Source organism: Fistularia commersonii, chromosome 3 (genome assembly GCF_037954325.1).
Source record: "Fistularia commersonii isolate RoL2024-O1a breed Wild chromosome 3, RoL_Fcom_v1.0, whole genome shotgun sequence".
NCBI classification, from domain to species: domain Eukaryota; kingdom Metazoa; phylum Chordata; class Actinopteri; order Syngnathiformes; family Fistulariidae; genus Fistularia; species Fistularia commersonii.
The window spans coordinates 11,540,202-11,567,815 of record NC_141286.1 but is presented as its reverse complement, the minus strand read 5'-3'; the positions used below and the strand labels follow the sequence as shown (position 1 = coordinate 11,567,815).

Sequence of the window (27,614 nt, the reverse complement as noted above, 5' to 3'; positions counted from 1 at the left end):
CTGCTAAACCCTCTGGAGATGTCGTGGGCCAATTAGCGAAACATCCATGAAGAAGGGTGCCCACTTGACAACCCAAAGGAAGCCATCACTCCCTTGAACCCCACAAGGTCTCACTGGTGCCTTGGGAATGCTTTTATCGAGGAATATCAACACCTAGTCATACACAACAGATCTTTGTTCATTTCATGTCACCGTGGGAATGTGAGAAATATCTTTTCTATTCCTCTGAATGTCTGGTAGATGTGGGGGAAATTGAGAATAAAGCTGACTTCGAACTTTGAATTTCTAAGTTCAATTGCTTGACTGAGGTCATGTAACAATCCAGCACATGGTCGAGATTCTCCACAATTCCTCATCCTTTCTGCTTCAGAATACAAGCTCCCCTGATCCCTAGCAGACAAGAACCTCTTCTTCTACATTATTTCTGGACACCTGGCCTCCCCAGCAGCAGAGGCAAGATAGCAGAACATCATGGGTCTCCAGAGTCAAACTTTGTCAAGTCTAGACTGACAAAGGTTGATGTTCCTACCTCTTTCCACCGGTGGAGCTGCTGGACGAGGTGGTCCTGCTGCGGCTCTCCATCCCCACCTCCCTTCTCGCCAGGGTGAGGCGTTCAGTGGACATGCTCTTCCTGTCAAAGAGAAGAGAAGGTAAACCTGGAGCCACAGGCTTCACTTTGCCGGCAAGATTGAGGTCAACCAGGTGTGAGGAAACTTGAAGATATATGTACGTATGCAGGTTCCTCCCAACCTCCATCTCCAGGTGATCCCACTAACCCTTTAAACCCCTTCATGAAGGCATGCAGGTACTCACAGGAGCTCCTCATCTCCAGATTTACCTTTTAATGAACTGCAGTGCTTCCTTTTTGGGAGACGAGGGGGATGAGAGGAGACGTTTCTGCTGGACGTAGCAGCCGTTGCTCAGAGGTCTTGAGGGAAGGGCCTGCAGCAGCTGCCGCACTATAACAAGGACCAAAAGGACATTGGTGACTGTCCTCCAGAGACTCCACCTGAAGGATCCGACACAACCTGGAGATACTTTGAGGAACCCAGCAGTCTTGTGGGTCCCAGCTTGGTGAGACGCTTCATCTCTGAGGCAGAAGATCAATGTGTTCACAGATCCTGAGACCTGGATTAGATTTGAGGAGATCCAGAACCTCAACTGTTCTCAGAAGATGGTTGAATTGTCATAATTAATTAATTAATTAATTAATTAATGAGTTCTTCTTGTCAAATTGCCTTAGACGATAAGGGAAAACATCTGACATCCAGAGACAACTCTAGTCAAAACAAGGTTTGGATCCACTTAGACGTTTAGAAGCTGATTTTTTTCTTTAAGAATTGGGAGGAAACTGGTCTAAAAAACATTCTACTATCGCCTTCAGCAGGAACCTGGTACCAATGATCGCCAGACATCAAACATTCTTCTAGTATCAACTATGAGGAGTCACTGATCTGCAGAAAGCAAATGTTCCTCTGGTATCGCCTTCAAAAGTATCCTGATACCAATGATCTGCAGAAGCCAGCTGACCAAGAACATAAACAACACAATGGCTCAGTCTCAGTAGGTCTAAGATGAAATGGCGTCTGGTGTCACTCACCCTTTGTGGGCGGAGCTCCGGAGGCCAGCGATCTCCTCCCGGCAGCGTTGGCACCCCCTGCCTGTGGCCCCTGGCTCTGCTCCTCGCAGCAGCCCAGGCGGCGCAGGGCGTCGGCCAGCGCCGCTTTCAGCACCTGGATCTCATCCTCCTGCAGCTGCAATCTCTGCTCCAGGTGGGAAAGACGGTCCTCCACGTCCATGGAACTCGCCACAGACACCAAGTCATCTGAGCGAGGAAAAGGTCAGGGAGAGGTTAAAGTTCAGGTCCACCTCCCTCAGCATCTCGTAGGAATAAGAACCCGTGAAGTCTCAGAAGGACCATATGGACATTCCTTGGACTGTTCACTCAACATCTTACTGTGGACTACAAGAGAGGACCCAAGGAACAAGATCAGGTCTTCCTCTGGGGAACATGAACATCCCTCAAGAATGAAAATTTAGAACTTAATAAATCGATCTGATTCTGTTCTCTGAATGACAGGGTGAAGATGACTATTCGCAGACATCGGCTGAAGGTCAACTCCATCAAGAAAGGTCTGGAGACCAGAACCTAACCTTTTTTGGCAAAGGCCTATTAAGGCTGAAGGAGAAGACAACTCATGGAGTTCAACAACGTGCCTCATGAAACCCTGAGTGAGGTCGGGTCAATGACGCCAGTCAGATCTGCCTCATATTCATCTCTGTCACACGTTTGGAAGAGGAAGAGGACGACAATCAGAGGGCTGCTGTCCAACCCCAGCAGATATTCAGGGCTGCATTGGGCTGGCTACATATCAAACAAACAGGCAGTCTGGTCCTCCCGCTCCCTGCTGCCAAAGCCCAGGAAGAAGAGAAGACCAAGAAAATGAGCAAGGAAGACCATTTGAATATCTGACACATTTGCATGAAAACGGTCGGTGGGTTGGAGGGTCAGAGGTGGTCACCACTGTGAACTTCATCCGTCTTAGGAGGAGTGTATGAATCATCACAGGGGGGATAACATGAGTGTGACTTTCACAAAACCACCAGCTGATGTTTGATTCCATCTCCCCTCTTCCAGCCAACAATCTGCCTCCATCCAATCCTCTTCTCAGCACTTGATTTGATTTGTTTCAAACGCTCTTCATTTCCTGAGGGTTGGAGAGTTTCTCCTGCATAATAGATCTTGAGCTCAGACCCTCCAGAGGATAGACTGCTGAGGTCCAGCAGAGGAGCATTCCCTGGCGGAGGACCTGCTCACTACAGTCTCCTCTTCACCCTTGAAAATACACCTTCATAGCAGCATCACATACACCAGAGGCCCAGTCTATTTGAGATTCAGCAGATTTCTCTCCCTTCCTCACTCACGCATGCGCGCGCGCACACACACACACACACACACACACACACACACACACACACACACACACACACACACACACACACACACACACACACACACACCTTCTATGTCTTTCCATTACTTTGCTTCCACTTCACCCTCATGTCTGACGGAGATTTGGCCAGTCATTGTGTGTGTATGCAGAAACAGAGCAGGACAAAGTGGGGCAACTTCTGCTGAAATTTCAAGTCAGTGAATTAAAGAAGGTGCACCACATATGTCCTACCTGTCATGGCTGCTGTCAGACACTCCACCACCTGTCCGTCTCTCTTTCCTCCTGTCCGTCCACCTGCTCCAACAGAAATTGGACTCTTCCCTCCTCCTCTCTCTCCCACTCTCTGCTGACCACTCCCATCTTTCCCCCCTCCTTCCAAAAGTAAAGCAAGGAGGAAGGAGGGGCGGAGCCTCGCTGCTGGCCACACACACACGCATGCACGCCCACACGCGCGCGCACAGTCTGCAGCAGCATACCCAGGCACCACCAGGAAGTGATGCAGCAGAGCAGGACCCTAAAGAACACACAAACACATACACACATATTGTCTCTGGTTCTGACCCAATCAGAAAACACCCTGCCAGGAGTTCTGATCAGAGAGACTCTGATTGGCTGTATCGGACAAAGTTTGTGTTTTGAGTTTCAACATTTGCAGTAAAAACAGGGGAATTCATCTTTCATCCATCCATTCATTCATTCAGGCAGCTCAGGACAGAATATGAAACCTGACAGTTTGAAGATCACAGGTCTTTTCAACAGGAACAAGGCGGTAGGGTGAAGTGTGAGCTGGGCGGTAGCCATAGCGGGGGACCTTAGCGATCCGATCCTCAGCTGCAGCTTGCCCCCGGTAAGAGGCGCCGGACAGGTGTGCCTGCCGTCTCGGTGCCAGCAAATTGGGGTTCAACCCAGTGGACGAGAGGGTAGCCTCCCTCCGCCTTCAGGTCAGGATGAGTTCTGACTGTTGTTTGTGGCTGTGCACCCAACAACACTTCAGTTTACCCACCCTTCTTGGGGTCCCTAGAGGGGCTGCTAGAGTGCTCCAACTGGGAATGCCCATGTTATACTGGGAGACTTCAACACTCACATGGGCAATGACATTGCAACTTGGAAGGGCGTGATTGGGGGGAACGGCCCCCCTGATCTGAACCCAAGCGGTGTTCTGTTATTGGACTTCTGTGCTTGTCACGGATTGTCCATAATAAACATCATGTTAAGGCCTAAAGGTGTCCATATGTGCACTTGGCACCAACAAATCTTAGGCCACAGCTCCTTGATCGACCTTGTGGTTGTATCATCAGACTTGCGGCCGCATGTCCTGGACACTCGGGTGAAGAGAGGGGTGGAGCTGTCAACTGATAACCACCTGGTGATGAGCTGGCTCAAATAGCAAGGGAGGATGCCGGTCAGACCTGGCAGACCCGGAAGACCCAAACATAACATGAGAGCCTGCTGGGAACATCTTGCAGAGTCCCCTGTCAGAGGGAGTTTCAACTCTCACCTCCGGCAGAACCACAACCACGTCCAGAGGGAGGCGGGGAACATTGAGTCCAAATGAGCCTTGTTCCGTGCTTCCATTGTTGAGACGGAAGACTGGAGCTGGGGCCGTAAGGCGGTTGGCGCCTGTCGGGGCAGCAACCCCTTGAATCCATTGGCGGACTCCAGTAGTGAGGGATGCTGTGAAAGTGAAAGTGAAGAAGGAGTTGCATCTGGCGTTTCTGGCCTGTGGGGTTCTGGGGGCAGCTGACGGGTACCAGCAGGCCAAGCACCATGCAGCTTTGGTGCTTGCAGGGGCAAAAACTCCAGCATGGGAGGAGTCAAGGAGACTATGGAGACGACTTCCTGTGGGCACTGAGGAGATTCTGGTCCACCATCCAGCAGCTCAGGAGGGGAAAGCAGTGCTCTGTCAACATCGTGTACAGTGGGAGCGGGCCGCTGCTGACCTCAACTCAGTAGCAAGCATACTTCCGAGACCTCCTTAAGCCCGTTGAAAGGCCTTCCAATGAGGAAACAATGAGGAAATACCTTCCAATGAGGAGGACTCTTGCTTGGTCATGCCTATTTCCGGGACTGGAAAAAAGCTCTTCAGTAGCACGGCCCCGAGGGCAGATAAGGTCCACCCTGGGTTCCTCAAGGCTCTGGATGCTGTAAGGCTGTCCTGGCTGACACGCCTCGGCTGCATTGCGTGGATGTCGGGGACTGTGCCCCTGGACTGGTAGACCGGGGTGGTGAGCCCTCTTTTTAAAAAGGGGCATCACAGGGTAACCTCCAACTACAGGGGGCTCACACTCCTCAGCCTCCCTGGTAAGGTCTATTTAGCAGTGCTGGAGAAGAGGGTCCACCAGGTCGTTGAACCTCAGATTCAGGAGGAGCAGTGTGGTATTTGTCCTGGTCGTGGAGCAGTGGACCAGTGGACCAGCTCTATACCCTCAGCAGGGTCCCAGAGGGGGCTTGGGAGTTTGCCCAACCAGTCTGCATGTGTTTTGTGGCTCTGGAGAAGGCATTCAACTGCGTCCCATAGGAAATCCTGAGGGGGCTTGCTCTGGGAGTATGGGGTACCGAACCCATTAAGTCCCTGTATGATTGCTGTCGAAGCTTGGTCCATATTGCTGTTTATAAGTCAGACACGTTTCTGGCGAGAGTTGGACTCCGCCAGGGCTGTCCTTTGTCACTGATTCTGTTCATAACTTAAATGGACAGAATTTCTGGGCGCAGGCAGGGCATTGAGGGGAGCCGGTTTGGTGGCCACAGGATCGAAGGTCCCTGCTTTTTGCAGATGATGTGGTTCTGTTGGCTTCATCAGGCCATGATCTCCAGTGTGAAGCGGCCGGGATGAGGACGAGCACCTCCATAGGTTCTGCTTCAAATGGAGGAGTTCAAGTATCTCGGGGTCTTGTTCATGAGTAAGGGAAGGATGGAGCAGGAGATCGACAGGCAGATCGGTGCAGCATCTGCAGCGATGCAGACTCTGTGCCGGTCTGTCGTGGTCAAGAGGAAGCTGAGCCAAAAGGTGAAGTTCTCAATTTAGCGGTCAATCTACCCTCACCTATTATCATGAGCTGTGGGTAGTGACCAAAAGAACGAGACTGCAGATACAAGTGGACGAAACTAGTTTCCTCAAAAGGGTGGCCGGACTCTCCCTCAGAGAAAGGGTGAGAAGTTTGGTCATCCAGGAGGAGCTCAGAGCAGACCCACTGCTCCTCCGTATAGAGAGGAGTCAGATGAGGTGGCTCGGGCATCTGGTCAGGATGCCTCCTGGACGCCTCCCGGGGAAGGTATTCTGGGCCTCTCCATCTAGGAGGAGACCACGGGGAAGACCCAGGACAAGCTGGAGAGACTACGTCTCCAGGCTGGTCTGGGAACACCTTGGGATCCCGCCAGAGGAGCTGGACCATGTGGCGGGAGAGAGGGAGGTCTGGGCCTCACTGCGCCGGCTGCTGGCCCCATAACCCGACTCCAGATAAGGAGAAGATGACTGGATGGATGGATGGATGGAAGGTCTTTCATCGGTCTCTACAAAGACATCACTCTGAGGTTTGCAATTTGAAAGTTTGACCATAAAAAATCAAATTTACCAATATATTCAAAAAATTTAAAAAAATGTACAATTATTTCAAAAGTAAAGTACATGTCATCCCATCATCTGAATTTCAATTTATGCTGCCTTTGCTGCCAAACTGGTCCACCTTTGGTTTATTTAACCAAACCATTTGGTTTATTTATTTGTGTCATGATTGAATGAATTAATCATGTTTACATGTGCTAAATCTTCCTCAGTGAAGATCCCTCATCTTCAAGATTCCTGGAGCTATAGAAATTGTTGGACATGTGTGCTGGCCTGGAGTGTGGTCTGGAGGTGAGGAAACCTCACAGAAGGTAGGAGGGATTTTTATTTCTATTTATTCTATATCTGGGGTTTCTTTTCTTCTTCAAGTTCAGGGAAGGACTTCTGATTTGAGAAGATCATAAAGGTTGTCCATCAAACTTCATAGAAGGAATGAAATCAATTAAACTAGTCATCACACACACACAAAAAAAAGCACACAGTCCATCCCATTTCTCCAACAAGTGGCTCAGACATTCTGTCCCTACTGCCCATGTTCCACCAACCTGCAGGCTGGTCATGGATATCATGTCACCGATTGATTTCTGCAACTGCTGCGCCCCCTGACCAGGTTCTCCACCATACCACAGCCAAAGCAACATCTCAAATTCACATTGAACTGTTCATTAATGACTAGGAAATGATCTTTGAGCTCTGGGTCGTTCATTCATTATTCAGTGGTTCTTCGACTGCAAGTGTCCTTCAGAACCCTGAGAAGATCTTCAACAGAAACTGTACCCAAACCATGTGACTGATACCAACACACTACAGCAAAGACAGTGGGTATGTGTGTGTGTCTGAGCGTGCGTGCGTGCGTGCCTGCGTGCGTGCGTGCCTGCGTGCGTGCGTGCCTGCGTGCGTGCGTGCGTGCGTGCGTGCGTGCCTGCGTGCGTGTGTGTGACCCTGCTGTCTGTCTGGTTTGTTTGCTTCACATTTCACGTTGCGGATTATTGATCGGCTCATCAATACTTAAAACCCCCAAACCTCAATGGCTGTAAGAGAGAGCACTTTAAAGCACCCTGGAAAAGTGATGAGACTGAATACTGAGACCTACTGAGTATTGAGTACTGAGCGTAACCTTTGAGCAGACGCAGTTTGAGCCCCCGACTGATCTTTGTCCCACAGACGTGGAGATGACATCAGGCAAAAGAGGACAAGAAGGGATGATGGCTTGAGGTCTTCAGGACAAACAGCAAAGCAAAGAAAGCAAAGCAGAAGGGCTAATGCACACTGAGACAATCAGGTGCCTCCAAACCTGCTGACGTTTGAAGCCCTCCTTCAGAACCGAAGTCTTAAACGCTGCCTGATGAGGAGGACAGGGAACTTCGACACCAAAGCAGTCGCTGGAACCTTGGCCGTCTTTAACCTTCTGATTGTCCTGGCAACCCAGCTTGACTGTCATTTGGAGGGGGGGGGGGGGGGGGGGGGCGACACCGGAAGTAGCACAAGTTCTTTCTCCATAATTCATTTGGATTTCCTTTTTTTTTTTGTTTTTTGTTTTTGTTTTTGTTTTTCCAAAACGTTTCTTAGAATTGACTCTGTACCGGGTCGCCGGGTCCCGGGGACCTCCGAGGGTTCTGGGGATCCGGGGGTCGCTGCCACTCACCGTGGTTGCAGTACTGCAACAGCAGGTTGGTGTCGGAAAGACTCCCAACGCTTTCAGACATAGCGCCTCCTTTTATCGCTGTTCGTCGTCTTCCGGTCTGTCGTCTCCTCCGTCACCGCCTGTTCATCCGTGGATGCGCAGACACAAGCACGGCCCTCCAGCTTTCACCTGCCTCCCACAGAGCGTCAAGTTGAGAATGTTACCAGTTACTTTTCCGGTATAAAATTTCAAAATAAGAGTCAGCGTTCAGTGAGAGGTCGATTATTGGGATGGAATCGATTACTTTGAATGGAAGGTTAACTTGATTAAAGGATGATATTGATGGGTGAACAGAGGCACAAATGTTCGTTCCTTTTGGAACATCATCCTTTCATTTCTATTTCCTCCTGGTTTCACTAATTTTTCTGCCACCGAATTCATCCATTCATCGATTTAATCACAATATGCGTGTGTGTGTGTGTGTGTGTGTGTGTGTGTGTGTGTGTGTGTGTGTGTGTGATATTACTACAAACCTGCAAACACAAATCCTTCTGACCACGGATGTCAAATACACAGAGGGCCAAAAACTGACTGAACATAACCTATTGAACCAAGACCTAAATGCATGAATGAAATCACATGCATTATAAACTGAAAATGCAATATCATGCTGCTCTATGATCATATCAATTACTGCTTTCAAATAGTAAAATGAGAAAATAAAAATAAATAAATCAAATCAGTTGTATTCTTTCTCATAGCTCCTTTCTGCAATTTTCCCTGAGTCCATGTTTATTTTCCCTGAAAAATAAACATAAATAAATAAAATACAATAAAATAAAATACCAATACTTCGGCACACAGACAAAACAATACTTTCTTCAAAGAAAAGTTACAGGTCCTGTGGAAACAAATGTAAAAATGTAACTGAGTTAAAAACTAAAAATATGTTAATGCTCTGTGATGATTACTTGTCTGAGGTTGAGCCTGATACTTTGTGGTATCTCATCTTTTGTACAAGTCCATCAATGTTCAGGGTCAGGCTCTGAGCGGAGGAAATCCTCAGGATTAAGTGAAGGTGGTTATCACTCAGACGGCTCCTGTGTGATGTTTTGTTTAGCTTCATCAAAGAGAACAGTTGTTCACACAGGTATATGCTGCCAAACACACAGAGAGCGTCTGAGCAGTTTGGATGCGCAGCTTGGGCATTGTGTCGGGGATGAAACGGGCAAACTCAGCAGCACCCACTCTCTCATATTTTTCCCTCAGTGTGTCATTGCACTGGAGCTCAGTCAACTCCATTTATAGGTTTGGTGATCCGCTTACCACGTCGAGTGCCGCACAGTGCAAACCTTTTTTTTTTGGGTCTTCAAAGTAAGCATATCGGCGTCGGAAGTCAGCAGAAAGTATGTTGAGTTTATCGACAAACTGTGCACTTGGGAACACAGTGGTAGAGAGCTTCTCTTTCATGGTCTGGCATCTAGAAAAGTGGCTCAAGTTTTCTATCCACATCTGCAGCCAAACTTTCTCCAAATAAACATAGAGTGTTTATTCATAATCTTGAATTGCAATTTTGTAAGTCACTTTGGATAAAAGCGTCTGCTAAATGACTGTAATGTAATGTAAAATAAAAACAAACGGGTTTGCCTTTTACCTCCATGAACATGTACTCTGCCTCCCAGCTGGCTTAAAAACCCCTATTCTTAAAGTCAACCTTTTTGTCTAGAAAGGAAAGGAGGTAGCTGAAGGTTGATGTCTGCTCCTACTGTTGATGAAAAATGAAGCCAAAGCCCGCTTGCTGTGCTTCAGCGAGTTCACGAGCTTCCGTTGCACTGTGGGGAATGCAGTATCAGTGCGTTCAAAACACCAGCAGGTGGCTGCGGCCTGCAGCCCGGCTCTAATAATGATCAATTTCATCCCAGGGGCCAGAGATAATTCGGGGGCAAATCCGGCCCGTGGGCCTTGACTTTGACATATGTGGTTCAGAGGCTTGACTAACAGTTTTCCAATGGATCCATGTGTTACTCTTTCCTGGACATGCTCTCATGTTCTTCCTCAAACAGTAAATGTCCTCAGGTGTTCGGTGAGGATGAGTCCCATTTACAAACGTCATCCCATGGGATGGCTTTAATTCGTCAGCTTTTACTTTGAAAACCTGACAGTCAATAATTAGAGTTAATAAATTTCCGGTTGGCTTGACTAACCACGGTTGTCCGGTCCGGCGAACGTGGGGTTGTTACTATGGCAACTACCTGCCCGCCCGGCAGCCCCCGCAGCCTCCGCAGCTGTGGGTGAAACAGAGACGGTTTCTAAAGGGATCTCCGTGGGCTCTCCGGAGAATCTCCCTGTGAATAATTGATGGGAAACGGCGTGCAAAAAGACACCTGACTCACATGCCCCGGCCAGGTAAGTTGAGCTTCAACCCCTTCAGCGCTGGATCGGACGTGAGGAGAATAAAACCCTCCGTGAAGACCCTTAACGTTCTTCATGAAACGTTTTCGCACAGAGATTGGACATCCCAGGAGATTATTTTATGGGCTGCTCTGCTCAGCTCGGAGTAGATGGTTGTTCATCCGTTTCAGCCATGTGCTCATGACATCAACACAAGGCGCACCAGAGGAGCAACAATGAGACGCCCCAGAACAGGAGGCCCTGACACGTTCTCTTTTCTCATCTCCTGACTTTTGGTCAGTGGATCCCGTCGGCGTTCCTGCAGTGAGCATGAGGTGACAATCAGTGCCCATCCGGGGTAGGAGTGTACTGCTGAAGGAGCTGCTCAGTGCGGCAGTGATGTTCTGCATGGGGTGGAGAGCTGGTCCATCAGAGGGCCTAGCTTTTACCATCGTCCTCTCTCCTACCTCCTGCACTGAGTTAGCGGCCCCCAGGAGAGAGCTGGCCTTCTGCAGCAGATCATCCAGTCTCTTCCTGTCAGCCGCTGACAGGGTGCTGCTCCAGAAGACCACTCCAAAGAACATGACTGATGCCACTACAGTGTGGAAAAAGATCCTCAGGAGAGCCCTGCACTCCACAGGACCTGAGTCTCCTCAACAGGTACAGTCTACTCTGACCTTTCCTGTAGAGAGCATCAGTATGTGTGACCAGTCCAGTATGATGTTCAGGTGAACACCAGGGTACTTAGAGGAGACCACTCTATTAATGTCCATCCCCTGGATGTCCACCGGTGTTTGGATATGTCTACGTCTGCAGAGATCCACCACCACATTGGTTTCTACAGTGTCGAACAGGAGGCAGCTCTGCAGGCACCAGTCCACAAAGTCCTGCATCAACTCCCTGTTCTTCCTGGCATCACTATCTTTGATGAGTCGGCCAATGACACAGTCATCAGAGAAGAGGGGGAGAGCGGGGAAGAGCGTTTCCAGGGAGGAACTTTCAGACATCTCCAGGGTGGACATCAGCAAACACCCAGCATGAGATCTTCACCACTGAGATGCGATGTGTTGTCTTGGTGTTCCTTTCATCCTTTTGAGCAGCAGATAGATGGACGGATGAAGGGATCTACAGACAGAGAGATATTGAGCTAAAATCAAAGAATAAAGATGATGGTTTATTTTCTTCAGTATGATTCAGGTGACCATCTAATAATTCTTAAATGATTCAAAATGTGTATTTGTTTATTCATTAATTCATTGGCTGAACATGTGTCACCGAACATTTGTTTTACCAACTTCTTTTTATTTGATTTCCTCTCAGTCAAGGGTCTGCCAGGGTCTGGAGACAGTTCTCCACCTTAGGACATCACACTAAACGGACTTCAGATCTCTATGGCGTGATGTACCAGAAAGATTCATAAAATAAAAACATTTTTATCTCCTCGAACGATCAATGGCTCTGTGATGCTATTCTACACAGAGACCACTAGAGAGCAGCAAACAATAGTGAGTTTAAATCATGACTTCAAACTTAGAGGAGGCTAATGGGGGTTACTAATATAGAATTTCGATGTCTTTTCAATGTTGTTTTTATTAGCTACCTTGAAAAACATTGACTCTCTCAAAAATTAGAAAAGCTGCAAAAATTATGTAAAGATATTCATTTCATTGGGTGAGACTTTTTTGAGAGCCAAACTATTATCACAACCATTATTGTACTAACAGCTTAGAGTGTTGATGATGTCAGGGCTTCACAGATATTTTCTCATATTTAAAACTACATCTATTTTCAGCTGATCAGCAGGAAGACACTTTTCGCTTTTGCTAAGTTCAGGGATCACCCATCACACTTCTCCACACTTCATATCAAGAAGACTAATAGCTGCGATGACGTGAGTGGAGAAGCTCTGCGTCTGAAATACAAACCATCATATATCCTACATTTCCGGAATCACTCATCTGCCGTTCAAATAGAACATGAAGTCCCATGATCCTCTTCAGGAGCACCAAAACAGGGCGCTGCGACTCATTATCACCAGACTTCAACCAAATAACCTCCAACCGTCTCAGAAATACAACATGTAATTTTCTTTAAACACAACAAGAAAACTAAATGTATCGGCTGAAACCTCGGCGGGGACACTGGTGCTCACATAATTGTCATGTGGCTGTCAACGTCACTAATCTGGTCCCTGGGAATCAGATTAGTTCTAAGAGATGAAACGTCTGATCAATGTCTGAGCACGGCAATGTGTGAGTGTGAGAAAGTAGACGTGGCGTCCGCGAGTCTGTGGTTATTCCGCTGGGACGTTTTCAACCGTTTGGAGGACATGAACTTTTTTAAATGGGCGCGAAGCATATATTTTAGCATTAGCTTTAGCATTAGCCATGGACTCCAAGCCGCAGGTCTAGCGGCAGCCGACTCTCCCGACTCCCCCACCCCGCTGACTCGGGGTGTAGCAGACGTTGTTCCTCGGTGGGCACTGAGACGTGGAGAGAATCTATTGATGTCTCTTAGCCGTCACTGTTCAACCTTGCCTCTCAGCCCGGGAGCCACTGTGATTGGCCCCTGAGCTTCATGCCTGCTCACTGGTGGGTCGGCGGTCTATGAAGTAAAAAGGGCCAGAGAGGGCGCTTGATCAAATTTTACCTAAGGTTCTGACTGACTTGTCCTCCAAACCTGTGCAGAGAGGACCAGACGTCTTTGCTGCAGTTTGCTGTGCAGACAAAGATTATCACCTGGCAGATTATCCAAAAATCAAGCACAGACATCTGAAACAATAGAATAAATAAAAGCAGGAGACATTTTATTGGAAGACCATCACTGAAGCAAAAAGCTCCAGCTGACAGAGAAAACAGTGACATCATAGGCAATGACTATCCTCATCGCTCCTCTTCAGTTCTCTCATTGGAGCTGAGGTCCAGGTAGTGGCCTCACCGTGAGAGAACCTGGTGACCTTCGTCCTGGATGTGGGTTGGGATCTCTTAGGACAAAGACGGTTCAGGACAACCGGATGTTCCTGTTATTACAATACACAGGCCGCGGCAGCATTCTACCAAGGATGAATTCAGACACATTTACAGGAGCTGGAAACAAGAAGAACACAAGTCCAGGAGGTTCTGAGGAGTCCCATCAGAACCCGAGTGAAGGCAAAGACCCAGTTCCTAAGGGTGGACACTGGGCTCTCCAGGTGAACTCCATGTTGTTTCCTGCTGTCAAATCTGAGTGGCAACACCAGACAGTTCTGTCAGACTAATGATGCATAGTTTCTAAGGTCATCCAGCCGTCCCTCTGAGCCAGGTCCTCCCCACCACACTCCACATCACTCCAACGACCTTTTGGTCCTGACTGTGCACCCTGAACCAGCCACCCACACATGCACACACACACACACACACACCGGCCTACGGCTTCATGGCATTCTTGATGGTCCAGGTCTGGCCGGAGCAGGGCTGCAAGACCAGCATGTGGCCGAAGTAGACATTTGCTGGAACCACCTCCAGACATCGTCTCGTGGCTCGGTTTATCAGGGCCTCCCCCTGCAGGCCAGAAGAGGACTCACAGCTCTTCACATGACCACCGATCCATGAGACCCATGGATCAGGGCGGCGGCCAGTCGGACCCACCTGAGAGAAGTGCCAAGTCTTCTGCTGGACATCAGACACCTTGTCACAGTTGAGGAGTTGAGGGAAGTTGCCCACCTGGTCATCAACCACACAGCGGGTGTCATCCCCGGTGCTGCCCAGAGGGCCCAGGAACAGCTGCCCCCCCCGGGTGAACCGAGCCAGCTGAGGGAACACCACAAGATCAGCAGGTTCCCCACGAGTTCTCAGAGCCTTATATAAGACAAAGGACCTTCAACACCCTTCACAGGAAGGACTTCCAGCTCACAAGAACAACAACGTCTCTTCTTGGGGATCTTCAAGGTTCTCTTTGGAGCTCTCTTCAAGGGCTGTCTTCAGGGTTCTCCCTCAGTCCGTATTTTTGTTTTTTTTTAATTCTGATTTTCATATGTGTTCTATATTTGTATTGAATCTAAAAATGTTCCTCTTAAAGAGCTTTTGAATACATTATTCTGGAAGGTCCATTTATTTTCTAGAAAACAAACAACAACAGAGCAGGAGGTCCCACCTGGGGGCCCCAGCCATGGCAGGGGTGCAGGGTGGCTGTGTGGTTCTCCTTCACGCCCTGGTCCAGACAGAGGTGACCAGCCTTGGAGTTACGCATCTGAAACCAGAAAAAAAAGAGTCTTCACACTCACTGACAGCATCCAGGAAGGGATAGAAGAGAAAACCAAAAGCTTTTCATTGGATAGGATTTTAAATTCCTTGTTGCCATCTGTGTGTGTGTGTGTGTGTGTGTGTGTGTGTGTGTGTGTGTGTGTGTGTGTGTGTGTCCTAAAAGGTGTTGGCTCACCTCTCCGTAGAGCAGCGTGTTGTTGTACCTCCTCATCTCAGGGTAAACATTGTCCAGGTACCAGCCAAAGCTCTGGCAGCCCAGATTCCTCCTCAGTGATACTCGTTGGGACACGTCTCCAAAGTCGATACCGTGGTCCTGCAACAACAACTGGAGTACAACTACTCCTACTACTACTGCAAGAGTACAACATACCCAAAGTCGATACCGAGGTCCTGCAAGAACAGCCAGAGTACAACTACTCCCGACTCCCGACTCCCGACTCCCGACTCCCGACTCCCGACTCCCGACTCCCTACTCCCTACTCCCGACTCCTACTCCTATTCACTACTCACTACTCCTACTCCTACTCCTACTCCTACTCCTACTCCCTACTCCCAACTCGCTACTCCCTACTCCCTACTCCCTACTCCCCGGCTGCTACTCCTCCTCTCAGGAGCCTGATGTGGGACCCAGCTGGGGGCTCACTTCCATGGGGATGTTCCAGGCCAGGTAGACATTGGACTTGAAGTCGTCCATCCAGACCTCGGCCACGCGGAGGGCATTCCTGCGGGTGTGGAAGGCGATGTTGCTGTGATACGGCTTCTTCACCCGGGCAATGTGGGCCACCCTGGAGCAGGGGAGGACCTCCATGCTGCCGCCGCACAGCCACACCTGAGGAACATGGGCCACACCTTCACCAGAACATTCACCTTAATTTTCCTGATTTTTTTCAAGTTTGGGACTCAAAGTCTCTGCTTTGCTGAGATTTTTTTCTCCAGGTTCTGCTGGACGGTATCCATTTCTCATCTTCTGATCTTCTCAACACTCCTTAAAGAACGTCTGACTGCTCCTTAGCTGGTTCCGAGTGACTTTCCAGCAGATTCTCAGCCGAGGGTTCCTGGTTTGGGAGTCAGAGGACCTCACTCTGGGGTTCACAAAGGACCTGCATGTCCCTGACTTTTTCCTTGATTTTCAGTCCTACATCTCATTTTTAGACATTCAGCCAGATTTCCTTTTTTTGGGGGGGATATCAAAGATGTGAAAATTGTTAAAGATGTCTTTGTGATTTTCTCTTGTGTAGCAGACAAAGGCCTGGTTCAAGGAGGTCAGGAGCCTAGGAGCCTGAAGCAATGAACCCAGAGGGAAGTGGAGTTCTGATCGGTTCTACTTTAAATACACAAAGTTTTGCAGAAGAATAATGGAAGCCAACATCATCATCTCCTCTGAGTTCCTCTTCCTCTTGGTATGCTAGAATGTGGTGGATGACAATGTGTGTGTATGTGTGTGTGTGTGTGTGTGTGTGTGTGTGTGTGTGTGTGTGTGTATGGGGTACGAACCCTGATGCCAAGCTCGATGTTCTCGCCTCCGTAGACGTCCATGCCAGGGTCCAGGAGGCCGATCTGACCAAAGTAATCTCTGTTGACCACGAAGGAGCAGCCGATCATGGCCGGAGTCCTGAGTTGAGCAGGTTATAAGGAGATGTTCTCAGATGGGTTTTCACTCATCCATGCATCCATCCATGCATCCATCCATTGACCCCTCCATCCCCTCCATGGTTTTGTGATTAGGCCCCACCCACCTGATGGGGGCAGACATGTCCCCCTGGTCCCACCACTGCTTAGGGGGGTTGATGTACATACACCACAGCTCCCAGTTGTATCCGTGGCCTGAGTTCTCGTAACGTTCCACCTCAAAGCTGTCATGCTTGATGTTGTCAATGGAGGGTAAGATGATCCTCTTATGGTCCTCCTTGATTCTGGACAGAACCGGTTCTGCCCTGAAGAAAAAAACATATCACTAGTTCTCAGAGATGTTTTCCAAGAAGTTTCCTCTACAAGACTGAACATCTGGTCCGAGAGAAGTCTTCTTTGGAGAAGAGACCTGGAGCAGAACGACAGTTTATTTTACAGCTCTCCTGCCATTTAGGACACTGGTTCTTCAGCTCCTCCCGGACCTGCACCTTCTGAACCAGCATAGAAGCTCGTGGATCTGAAGTATGCTAAATATGGACGTTTTGCCAGCACGTTCCTCAGCCAAAGGCTTGGGGCCAAGAACCTGACTCACCAGGAGGGCGTGAACTCCACGTGGGCATCAAAGAAGCCTGTCACTTCAGCAGTGGCTACCTTCCAGCCCTCGATTCTGGCTCGGATCAGGCCTTCTCTCCTCTGGTTTCTCACCATCTTCACCAGGCCAGGGTAGCGCTTCTTCACGTACTCCTCCAGAGGCCCCTTCAGCTGTTCTGCATCCATCACAGACAACACATTAGAAACTGTCCCAGAACCCTCAGAGCCTCTGACTCCGAACCCTCAGAACCCTCTGACACCAAGTGCCGCCCCTCCTGCCCTGTCGGGACAAAGACAGGCATCAGGACATCAGACAGGAACCATCAGAACCAAACAGCTTCAAAATGAACCCTGTGATAGAACTCTGATCTGATCGGCCCTGCTGAGGAGAAGGTGTGAAGGTCCTGGTGAGGGGAGAGTCTGAAGATCCTGGTGAAGAGAGGATGTGAAGGTCTTGAATGCAGTTCTTCACAGTAGTTAGTGATCTTCACATATAGAGTGTAGGAGGTGTTTAGGTAGCTTCTCATCATGTTCTCAACACATTCTATCCAGCGGCTAGAGCCCATCTTTCCCCTCAGAAGGCCAACGGGGTCACCAAGAAGAAATGAAGGTGAACTGACCAGAACTGGACTTATCCAGCTGTCATCTAGATCTAAGTTCCTGTGTTGGATGGACGATTCTAGACTCAGAACCCAAACATGCACACCTCTTGTGTCATGAAGATCCTGGATCATACTCTTCTTTTTCCCCTTTTGGCTTTTCCCTTCAGGGGTTGCCACAGCGAATCAAGCTTCTCCATCTAACCCTATTTTCTGTATCCTCCTCTCTCACACCAACTACCTTCATATCCTCTCTCTCTCTCCCAACGTCCATAAATCTTCTCCTTGGTCTTCCTCAAGACCTCCTGCCTGGCAGCTCCAATTTCAGCATCTGTCTACCAGTATATTCACTCTCCCTCCTCTGAACATGACCAAACCATCTCAGTCTGGCTTCTCTGACCTTCTCTACAAAACATCTAACATGAGCCATCCCTCTGACAGACTCATTCCTGATCCTATCCATCCTGGTCACTCCCAAAGAGAACCTAAGCATTTTCATCTCTTTTACATCTAGCTCCGCCTCCTGTCTTTTTGTCATTGGAACTGTTTCTAGGCCATGGTCTCACCACTGTCTTGTACACCTTTCCTTTCATTCAGGCTAATAGTCTTCTATTGCATAGTACCCCTGACATTTTTCTCTACCCATCCAAACATGCTTGAACCCTTCTCTTCACGTGATTTCGACACACTCCGTCTCTTTGGACCTGTTTGTAGCTCAGTGGTAGAGCACACGCTTCGCATGTATGAGGTACTAGGTTCAATCCCAAGCAACTCCACTGTAAGTAATTTTGGTTAAAAGAATGTGTCGAATGTTACGTTATCTCAGGGGATATTCTGCATCAATTCATCTTGCTCATTCCAGAACTTCTCCTCAAATTCACAGCCCACCTGTGGAGCATAGCAACTAACAATATTGAGCATCACACCTTCAATTTCCAATTTCAGACTCATAAGTCTATCTGAAAATCTTTTCACCTCCAGAACCTTCCTAAAAAACTCCTCCTTCAAGATAGCTCGTGTTCCATTTCTCTTGCTGTCAGCACCATGATAGAACAACTTAAAGCCTGCTCCTAAGTTTATAGCCTTACACCTTTCCACTTGATCTCCTGGACACACAGTATATCCACCTTCCTTCTCTGCATCATGTCGACTAATTCTACCTTTTCCTTTCATAGTCCCAATATTCAAAGTCCCTACTCTCAGTCCCAGACTCTGCCTTTCCTCTTCTCTCTCTGCTTCCAAACACGCCTTCCTCCTCTCCTTCATCTACCTACAGTAGCCCAGTTTCCATTGGATTCCTGTAGGTCATTAGTACCAATGGCGGTTATTGTTAACCCGGGGCCTCGACCTATCCGGTTTGATCTGGTTATTATGATTGATTCGCATCTTTGGTTTTGGCAAAAGTTTCAGGCTGTATGCTCTTCCTGACACAACCCTCTGAATTTATCCGGGCCTGGGACCGGCTAAGGGAGACACTGGCCCATGCCTCCCCCCCCCGTCCGAGGCCGGCTCGGGGAGACACCGGCCAATGCCGAACTGCAAGGGAATGTTCCAGAAATATCCCAGACAGACGGAACATTCATGTCTGAGGAACCTACTGATTGTCTGGAGGTCCTGATCCGGCAACCTGGAGACCCGGAGACTCAGAGACCTGGAGTTCCGGAGCTACTGTACAAAGACCTACTTGAAGATGTGGAACACAATCGATGTTCTCCCTCTGGAGTCTATCCTGACCCAGAGAATCTCTGGTTTGGCAGCTGCTCAGTAGCAGAAAGGAAGGCACTGCAGAGGACCATAACAACAGACTCAATAAGCTCATCAAGAGAGCTAGATCTGTCCTGGGAGTGAAGCTGGAGTCTGTTGTGCAGGTGTCAGAGAGGAGGATGCTGAGGAAGCTCCTCAGCATCATGGCCAACGTCCATCACCCCCTGCATGCCACACTGACATCCTGTCAGAGCTCTTTCAGTCGTAGATTGATACCACCAAGGAGCTCCACTGAACGCCACAGGAGGTCTTTCCTACCTGAGGCTATCAGATTTTTTTAATTCCTCTTCCTTCAGCCGAAGGGAATATTCAAATCTTTGTACTTTTTAAGACCTTAAAACACTTTATAGCCTTGACTTTGACACTTTATGGTTTTATTTGAATTTCTTACTCTCCCTCCTTCCTACTATTATTTATTATTGTTATGTTTTACTTGAAACTCTGGCACAACAATTTCCTTCGGGATAAATAAAGTTGTTCTTATTCTTATTCTTATTCTTATTCTTATTCTTATTCTTATTCTTATTCTTATTCTTATTCTTATTCTTATTCTTATTCTTATTCTTATTCTTAAACAACACCCAAAAAATTATTGGTCATTCTGTCCCATCACTTGAGGTAATCTATAACACATGCTGCCTCAGGAGAGCCCACAGCATCCTCAGAGATCCATCCCACCCTGGCCACCACCTGTTCCAACTGTTGCTAGGAGGCAGTTTAGGATAATCAAGGCAAAAACAAAACGGATTGAAAAGCACTTTTACCCCAGAGCGGTCATCGCACTAAATTCGTCACAACCCTGAACATTTGTACCTCTTTACAGTACAGTGCAATAAACCCTTCTTTTCCACTTGTCACTTTTTTATTTTACTTTTTCCTTTTGACATACTTATGTATTTATTCTTCTAGATCAGTGGTTCTTAACCTTGTTGGAGATATTGAACCCACCAGGTTTATAAACGCATTCACCTAACCCTTCTGTATTGGAAAAATAAAATATGATTTTTCAAATTCAAGACATAGGTATTTGCTTTACTGGTACACAAAATGAATGTGTTCAAAGAACAAAACCAGCAAAACATGATTTTCACACAAAAACATTTAGAACGCTGAGTCCAATCATGTTCTGTTATACATGTGAATCATATTTGTCCGTCCACTTTCTATGCTTGACATAATTAGTATGAAGGGGTTGAAATATTTAGAAAGAAATCACACAATGCACCATCACGACAGTTACAAGTTGACTATTGAGTGCACCAAAATCCCTACAGCAATAGCCAAGCTATTTAGCATGATCACCTGCAGCCAGTGACGGCCAAGCGGGGTGTGTCATCACGAATTATATGAGTCGGGTGTGTGTGTTGACGTCCGTCGAACCCCTGAGACTGACTCACCGAACCCTGGGGTTCGATCGAACCCAGGTCAAGAACCACTGTTCTAGATGTTATTTATATTCTAGATTTTTTAAAATATTTTTGTTACTTTTTTTGTTACGACTACTTATGTTTTTTCTGTCTTATATCTCTAACCTAGAGATGCTGCTATCATTGTATTGTTGTTCTGTGTACTACTTTTTAAGGTTGTTTTTGTCTGTTTTTGATTCCACCTGAGAGCTGCTATCTCTAAATTCCATTGTACTGTGTGTAATGACAATAAAAGTCTTGAATCCTTGAATCCTGATCTCAGAGGAACTAGAGTTGACCATGGCATCTGAAAAAATATGGGATGAAAACAGTGTCTCTTGCTTCAGCTTCACAAAGGTGAAGCTGAAGTCAGCTTCACCTTTGTGAAGCTCTTCAAGAGCTTCTCTGGATGGCGTCTCCTCTCCTGAATATTCATCACACTGCACTCGCTCCTCTTCCTCTCCTCTCCTCTTCCCCTTCACTTCTCTCCTCCTCCTCCTCTACCCTACTCTTCCCCCCTTTTCTCCTCCTCTTCTCCCTTTTCTCTCCTCTTTCTCCTCCTCTTCTTCTCCCCTTCTCTCCTCCTCCTCCCCCTCCTCTCCACCATCCCTCCTTCTCTTCCAACTGGCATCCTTCTCCTCTCCTCCCCCTCTCTCTTCTTCCTCCTCTCCTCTTCTCCTCCTTTTTTGACTGTTCTCCTCTTCTTCTCCTCCCATTCTCTCCTCCTCCTGACTTCCTCTCCTCCCTCTCAGTGCCACTTCCACAAATAGCCTGTCCTTTCATTCTCTGGAGCCCCACTTTTTTCACAGGCTCTTCACTCCTTGAGCTTTCCTCATCTTCTTCAATGCTCTCTTTCTTCATCACTCTCTTTCTTCAATGTTCTCTTTCTTCATCTCTCTTTCTTCAGCCCATCACTGAATTAGTGTTTACGGCTCATTTTCTTCATCCACTACAACAAACTCATCTCTCTCTCTCTCTCTCTCTCTCTCTCTCTCTCTCTCTCTCTCTCTCTCTCTCTCTCTCTCTCTCTCTCTCTCTCTCTCTATATATATATATATATATGAACATTTTTACTATTTATGTAAATAATAAGACAATCGATCAGAACAAGTGAACATAAAGCAACTCAAGTTTTATAATTGAAAATAATGAAATACTTCAATCTCATTCAATCAAAATACTTTAACAGAAGGACAATACATACATTTATATTCTTATATACACATATATACATATGTGTACACACACACACACACACACATACATACATACATGGATACACTCACATACATGAGTATACACACACACACCTATACACATATACACACACATACATACACATATAGAAACACACATACACACACATACATATGTATGACATATAATCCTTCTGATGCAGACACAGTCACTGTTTCTTCATAAGAGAAGGTAAGAGGTCCTTGTTTCAACTGACCGTCATCGCTGTTGTCGTCCACCAGGATGATCTCCTTCAGGAGGTGGGCTGGGGTATGATTAACAGCTGAATGGACGGAGCGCAGGATCACAGACAGCGCCTCGTTGACAAAGATAAAGATGAGGGACATCTGGGGGAGGTCGCGGGGGTAGCTGACTTTTTTACATCTGCACCGACACACAAAGACACAGAAGGCCAGAGGTCAGGGTCAACCTCCTTGACTACCACAACATCCAGTTGTACAAGATTGTAGTAGTACAAGGCTGTAGTAGTACAGGCTTTAGTAGTACAAGGCTGTAGTAGTGCAAGGCCTAGTTGTAAAGGTTTGTTCAAGTGTGACTTGTTTGGTTCTCCCTCAAAAAGTTCTTTCAGAAGGAGAAGCTTGAATGTGTTGTGACTAAAATGTGCATCCTTGACGTCTGACTAGCCTGGACCTCAAGGAGAGTGTAGGAGATGTTCCTTGGTGCCAGGAGCACTCACTTGCTGGGTCTGTGGTCCGGGATGGTCCGATCCAGGGAGATCCTGTCACTAAGGTAGGAGTTGTAGCCGTACTTCTCCCTCAGGTACTTGGCGTCACTCTCCTCTGCTGGAGACAGGGTGGCAGGAAGGCCACCCGTCCCCCGACCGCCGAAGCCCTCGATCAGCCCCAGAGACTTGGACAGACCTGAAGGAAGAGCAGCACTGATCATCACACCAGGGTCATCTCGCCTGGTTGGCTGCCTTCCATCAGCAGTTCAATAGAAGTTTGAAAGCTGCCGACGTGAAGGTGCATCAGAGACCCTGACCACAACCCACATCTCCTGTTGGGGATTTGGATCAGTTCAGGAAAGACATGTCAACCAGAAGCTGTACCATAATTGGAAGAACATCTCCCCACCCCAACGAGCCCCTTTAATCCAACAACATGAAGACAACTTCCTGTTTTCATGTCCGACCTCAAATGACCTTCCTGTCACTGGGACTGTTGGCAGGAAGTCAGGCACAAAAAAAACAGGGTCAGTGTGACTTTTCAAAATAAAGCTTCAGAAACACCCTTGGTGGGCAGGACTGGTCTCCAGTCGCACCGGCGACTGGAGACATGTCTTCTGCTTCGTTATCAGAAACGTCGGTCTTCTGGTGTGGGTTCAGGTCCAGATTCTGGTTTGGTTTCTGGTCTGGGTTTGAGTCTGTTAGTTGATTTTTAGGTGGTTTCTCATAAGTCTTTGACATTTTCAGCTCTTTTCTATAAAAATGGCTCAGAAGAAGAAGACGTCCACCTCCAACAAGCAAAGCAGAAGATGGAGATGAGACATTTCAGGAATGGACGGCTCGTAGGATGGATTCCAGGTGAGATGTTGGACTGTGGAGGAAAAACAGCACCTCAACACCTGCTTCAGACTCCATTCCAAAGGGGATCCACGTTCTCTGGGAGTAACCCAGAAGCTCCACCCCATCCCTTACTCTCCTCTCATCCAGATGTCTAGGCTCTGTCAACACATACAGGGCCGGGACCTCCTAAAGAACTTCCTGTCACCCCCTGTTTTCAGGAACCGAACAGAAATCCGTCAAACATCTGCAGCTTTTGGTGCTGGCAAACACTCTGCTCCAGTCTTGAAGATCCTCTATCAAAGGAAAGGAAGAGCTCTGTTCCTCTAAGGATTCTCTACAACCTTCAGGATCAAATAGAAAGAGTGCCCCTCAGCAACCTGACCTCCTGATTCCTTCAAGTTTAATTGGAGGAATGATTTCTGGGCTTCCTGTCTTTGTGTCTCAGGCAGGATCAGAATGTTTGTTCATCCATCCTTCCATTGAGACACTGAGAGGGTCTGTGTCCATGAATGGATGAGTCCTCAATCCCTGTTTGTACTATTAGAAGTACTCCGTGATGTAGACTGACATCTACCGATACCGGTCCAATAGAGATCCTACCGTTGAGCTGCCGGTAGACCACGTCCTCCAGCGCGCTGAGCCTCTTGAGCAGCACCTCCTGGCTTACTCCGGGCCCCGTTGCGGTCCCGTTGCCCCGGTGACGCCTCCCGTCGGCGGGGGCCTCCGGTGCAGCGGCGGCTTGGACGCTGCGTGTGTTGCACCTGGTCCATAACGTCAGGAAGCCCGCGACCGCCAACAGGTTCAGGACCAGGAGAACCCTCCATCTCCTCCACACGAAAGCCATGGAGTAGGCAGTGGGGGGGCTCCGTGTCACTGATTCACGGCTCCGAGAGATCTGGGATCTGCGGGGAGACCAGCGCTGCTTCAACGCACGCATGAATAGACGCACACGTGCTGTGCTCGTACAACGTTTCTTACCATCCCAGTGTGTCGTCTCGTCACCGGCCGCTCCTCGGCCACGACCACGCGCGGAAAGATAAATAAAACGGACGTGGAAACAGAACCTCCACTGATTTCTTTAGACGTGATCCTCCCCAGATCCGTTACTCCTCCCTGGCCAGAGGAGACTCCGCTCCAGCCGCCACTCGAAGGAGTGTGAATTAACGGCTCAGGAGGACCGTCACCATCTGGAGTGTGATGCTCCGGAAAGGTGAGGAGGAGGAGTTGAAGGGGGAGGAGGTGGAGGGGGGAAAGGAGAACCGTGTTCCACTTACCCGGACGCCAGCGTGTTTGTTTGCCGTGTTATTTCCTCCGATTCTCCTCAGAACCTGCGAGAACCCGGGGGCGAGGGAAAAACGTGGAGTGGATCCATGGACGGTATCCATTCCAGAAGATGTGGAGGGGCGGACAGGATAGAGGGCATCCCCCCACCCCGGTGGTCTGGACTCAGGAGTCCAGAGCCCTCAAGGATCCCAGTACATCACCTTGAGAGCCCCATCACTCACCTGTCCTGCAAGGAACTAAGATGGGAGCTCATGAAAACAAAGTGGAGAACACCTCAGCCTGTCAGGACCTCAACTCTGTCTCTGAATGTCCATCTTCATCTTCAGCCAGACGTTTCCATATTCGACCCACACGTTCTCACAAACTCATCAAAGCCCAGATGTTTTCATCCAAATAGTTTCAATTATGTGTGTGTATTCATGTAACAACAGACACGAATGTGTTCAATCAGTGTGTTGAGGTGTGTGTGTGTGTGTGTGTGTGTGTGTGTGTGTGTGTGTGTGTGTGTGTGTCTTCAGACTTCCGTCTGGAAGGTGGTGTTAGTTTGTTAGTTCTATAATAAAGGGAACAATGAGATATGAAATCTGTGCAATCAGGCTGTAGACGATAAAGCCAATGTGACTTTCAGGGTCCACTGCTGGGCTCAGAGGAATCTAAACTCCAGGCTATGGAGAAACCTCCTGAGGTCACCTGCTGCAGTTCCAGAGGTCAGCTGACTTGCACAAACATTTCACGGATGAGGTGGAGAAGAATAGATACAGATTCTAAGCGATGAGAAGAACCTATCTATAAATAATAAACAGTGTGTACATACATGCAGCCTCAGGGCCAAGCCAGAGTCTGAGCCAGCCCCAGGCCCTGACAGATGTGCAAGGTTGCGTCAGGAAGGGCGCCTGGCAAAAAGCCTGGGCCAAAACCAAATATGCCAATCAAACCTACAAATCTAAAAAGGGGTCGGTGAATGTCCCAGTTAATAACAACCACTATTGGTGCCGATAACCTACTGGGTACCTGTGGAAACTATTGAGGGTGGAAGAGAGAGGGGAAGAAGGCAGGTTCAGAAGTAGTGAGAGAAGAGGTAAAGCCAGCGTCTAGGACTGGGAGCTAGAAAGTTTGTTGACACAATGCAGAGAAGGAAGGTGGAGATTAATTGTGTCCAGGATGTAGCAAGGCTAGAAGCCTAGAAGAAGGTTTTAAGTTGCACTATCATGTTACTGACAGGAAGAGAAATGGAATGGGACTTGACAGAGGAGTTAGGAAGGACCTGGAGGCGCAAAGAGAATCAGATAGACTGAGGAGTCTGAAACTGGAAGTTGAAGGTGTGATGCTCAGTGTTATTAGTGGCTATGTCTCTCAGGTGGGACGTGTGTGAGAGGAGAAGTTCTGGAATGAGTTAGATTAAGTGATGCAGAATATACCCTTAGATGAGAGTGGTAATTGGTGCAGACCTCAGTGAACATGTTGGTAAAGGTAATAGAAGAAAGAAGTGATGGGCAGATTTGGTATCCAGGGTAGGAACCTAATCTGAAGATCAGTGACTGCAAAGTAGTGGTCGGTGAGAGTGTAGCCAGACAGCATAGGATGGTGGTTTGCAGAGTGACTGGTGACAAGAAAGATAATGAGGACAAAGGCAGAGCAGAGGACGAAGTGGTGAAAGCTGAAAAGGGAGGAGTGTTGTATGGTTTTCGGGGAGGGGTTGAGAAAGGCTCTGGGTGGTCAGGGACAGCTTCAGGATGACTGGACAACTACAACTAATGTGATCAGGGAGATATGTAGGAGAGGACTTGGTGTGTCATGGGGAAGGAAAGTAGATAAGGAGACTTGTTGGTGGAATAAGGAAGTGCGGGAGTATATACAGAGATAGGGGTTACCAAAGAAGTGGTACACTGAGGAGACAGTACAGGTAGATACAGTACTATGTGAAGGTAGTAAAGGCCAAACAAAGGACAGTAAGGAGGGAGAGAATGACATACAGGTTGATAGAGATGGAAAGGACAGCAGGTTTGGATGATTAAGGATAGATAGGTATGTATTGCAAGATGCTGGAAGAGTGATGGTAAGCTGGAAAGGGTACTTAGAGGAGCTGATGAATGAGGAAAATGAAAGAGAACCAAGGGTAGAAGAGGTGACTGTAAATTACCAGAGATTAGTAAAGGTCAAATGAGGAAGGCACTGGTAACTACAGTTACCGTTTTATCAGTGATGGATGGATTGATGGGTGGAGGATTGGATGGATAGATGGCTGGATGGATGGCTGGATGGATGGATGGATGGATGGATGGATGGATGGATGGATGGATGGATGGATGGATGGATGGATGGATGGATGGATGGATGGATCAGCGGTGTAAGAACTCCCCAACAGGTGAGTGTGACAGTGATGGCTCTGGAGTGGTGGGACCAGAAATCAGTAGATCAGGATGACTGGATGTCCCGGGTTCTACTGGGGATGACGGAGCGCAGATCATTAGTATTAGCATGTTACCAGCGAATGTTTGGGTTAGCGTCAGGAGCAGATTAGAAGGATTTGTTGAAACCTTCTTGTCTTTGCAACTGGGCTTAAATTTCTTCATTTGAAGACATTTCACCCACCACTGCCAGGTTTTTTGATGGGTCTAGGTTAGGTTCTGGCGGGTTCTAGTGGTGGGACTTTCCTGGTTGTTTGGTGGGTGTAGATGGGCTTGATCCATGTGTGCAAATTCATCTTGGTATTGAGCCCAGTACAGCATTGTATGTTTGTGAAAGGTTGTGTCTGAGGCCTCCTTCTCTGTTCAGAGATTGTTTTTCTGTTTTGACAAAGATGAATTC

General features: G+C 48.0%; 2 protein-coding genes across 5 annotated transcripts in view; both read right to left on the bottom strand.

Annotated features, from left to right (window-relative positions):
* eml2 (EMAP like 2) overlaps nucleotides 1-8,283 on the bottom strand; it is a 35,933-nt gene extending 27,650 nt beyond the window's left edge. For 2 of the 3 annotated variants that reach the window (XR_015105909.1, XM_086143651.1), the window contains exons 1-4: nucleotides 8,162-8,283; nucleotides 1,601-1,825; nucleotides 839-959; nucleotides 530-631 (exon numbers count right to left, since the gene is read on the bottom strand). Coding sequence is in view for 2 of the 3 variants with exons in the window: in XM_086143651.1 (XP_085999777.1) it covers nucleotides 530-631; nucleotides 839-959; nucleotides 1,601-1,825; nucleotides 8,162-8,222 (509 nt within the window). In the remaining variant the exon portion in view is untranslated. Of the gene's footprint in view, nucleotides 1-529; nucleotides 632-838; nucleotides 960-1,600; nucleotides 1,826-3,185; nucleotides 3,208-8,161 lie in introns of those variants that run through there. The other variant, XM_086143652.1, reaches the window with a different exon arrangement.
* Nucleotides 8,284-13,323: 5,040 nt separating this feature from the next.
* On the bottom strand, nucleotides 13,324-25,153 carry galnt17 (polypeptide N-acetylgalactosaminyltransferase 17). 2 transcript variants are annotated; one of them, XM_086143649.1, is made up of 12 exons: nucleotides 24,501-25,153; nucleotides 24,123-24,424; nucleotides 22,695-22,878; nucleotides 22,215-22,381; nucleotides 16,994-17,168; nucleotides 16,509-16,706; nucleotides 16,267-16,384; nucleotides 15,416-15,601; nucleotides 14,948-15,097; nucleotides 14,663-14,758; nucleotides 14,158-14,319; nucleotides 13,324-14,070 (listed from the first exon to the last, which is right to left on the bottom strand). In XM_086143649.1, the coding sequence occupies exons 2-12, from the start codon at nucleotides 24,364-24,366 to the stop codon at nucleotides 13,936-13,938; spliced, it is 1,815 nt and encodes a 604-aa protein (XP_085999775.1). In that variant the 5' UTR covers nucleotides 24,367-24,424; nucleotides 24,501-25,153; the 3' UTR covers nucleotides 13,324-13,935. The 2 variants fall into 2 exon arrangements, with proteins under 2 accessions (XP_085999775.1, XP_085999776.1); XM_086143650.1 differs by having other exon boundaries at nucleotides 14,948-15,085; nucleotides 24,501-25,152.
* Between the last annotated feature and the right edge of the window lie 2,461 nt (nucleotides 25,154-27,614).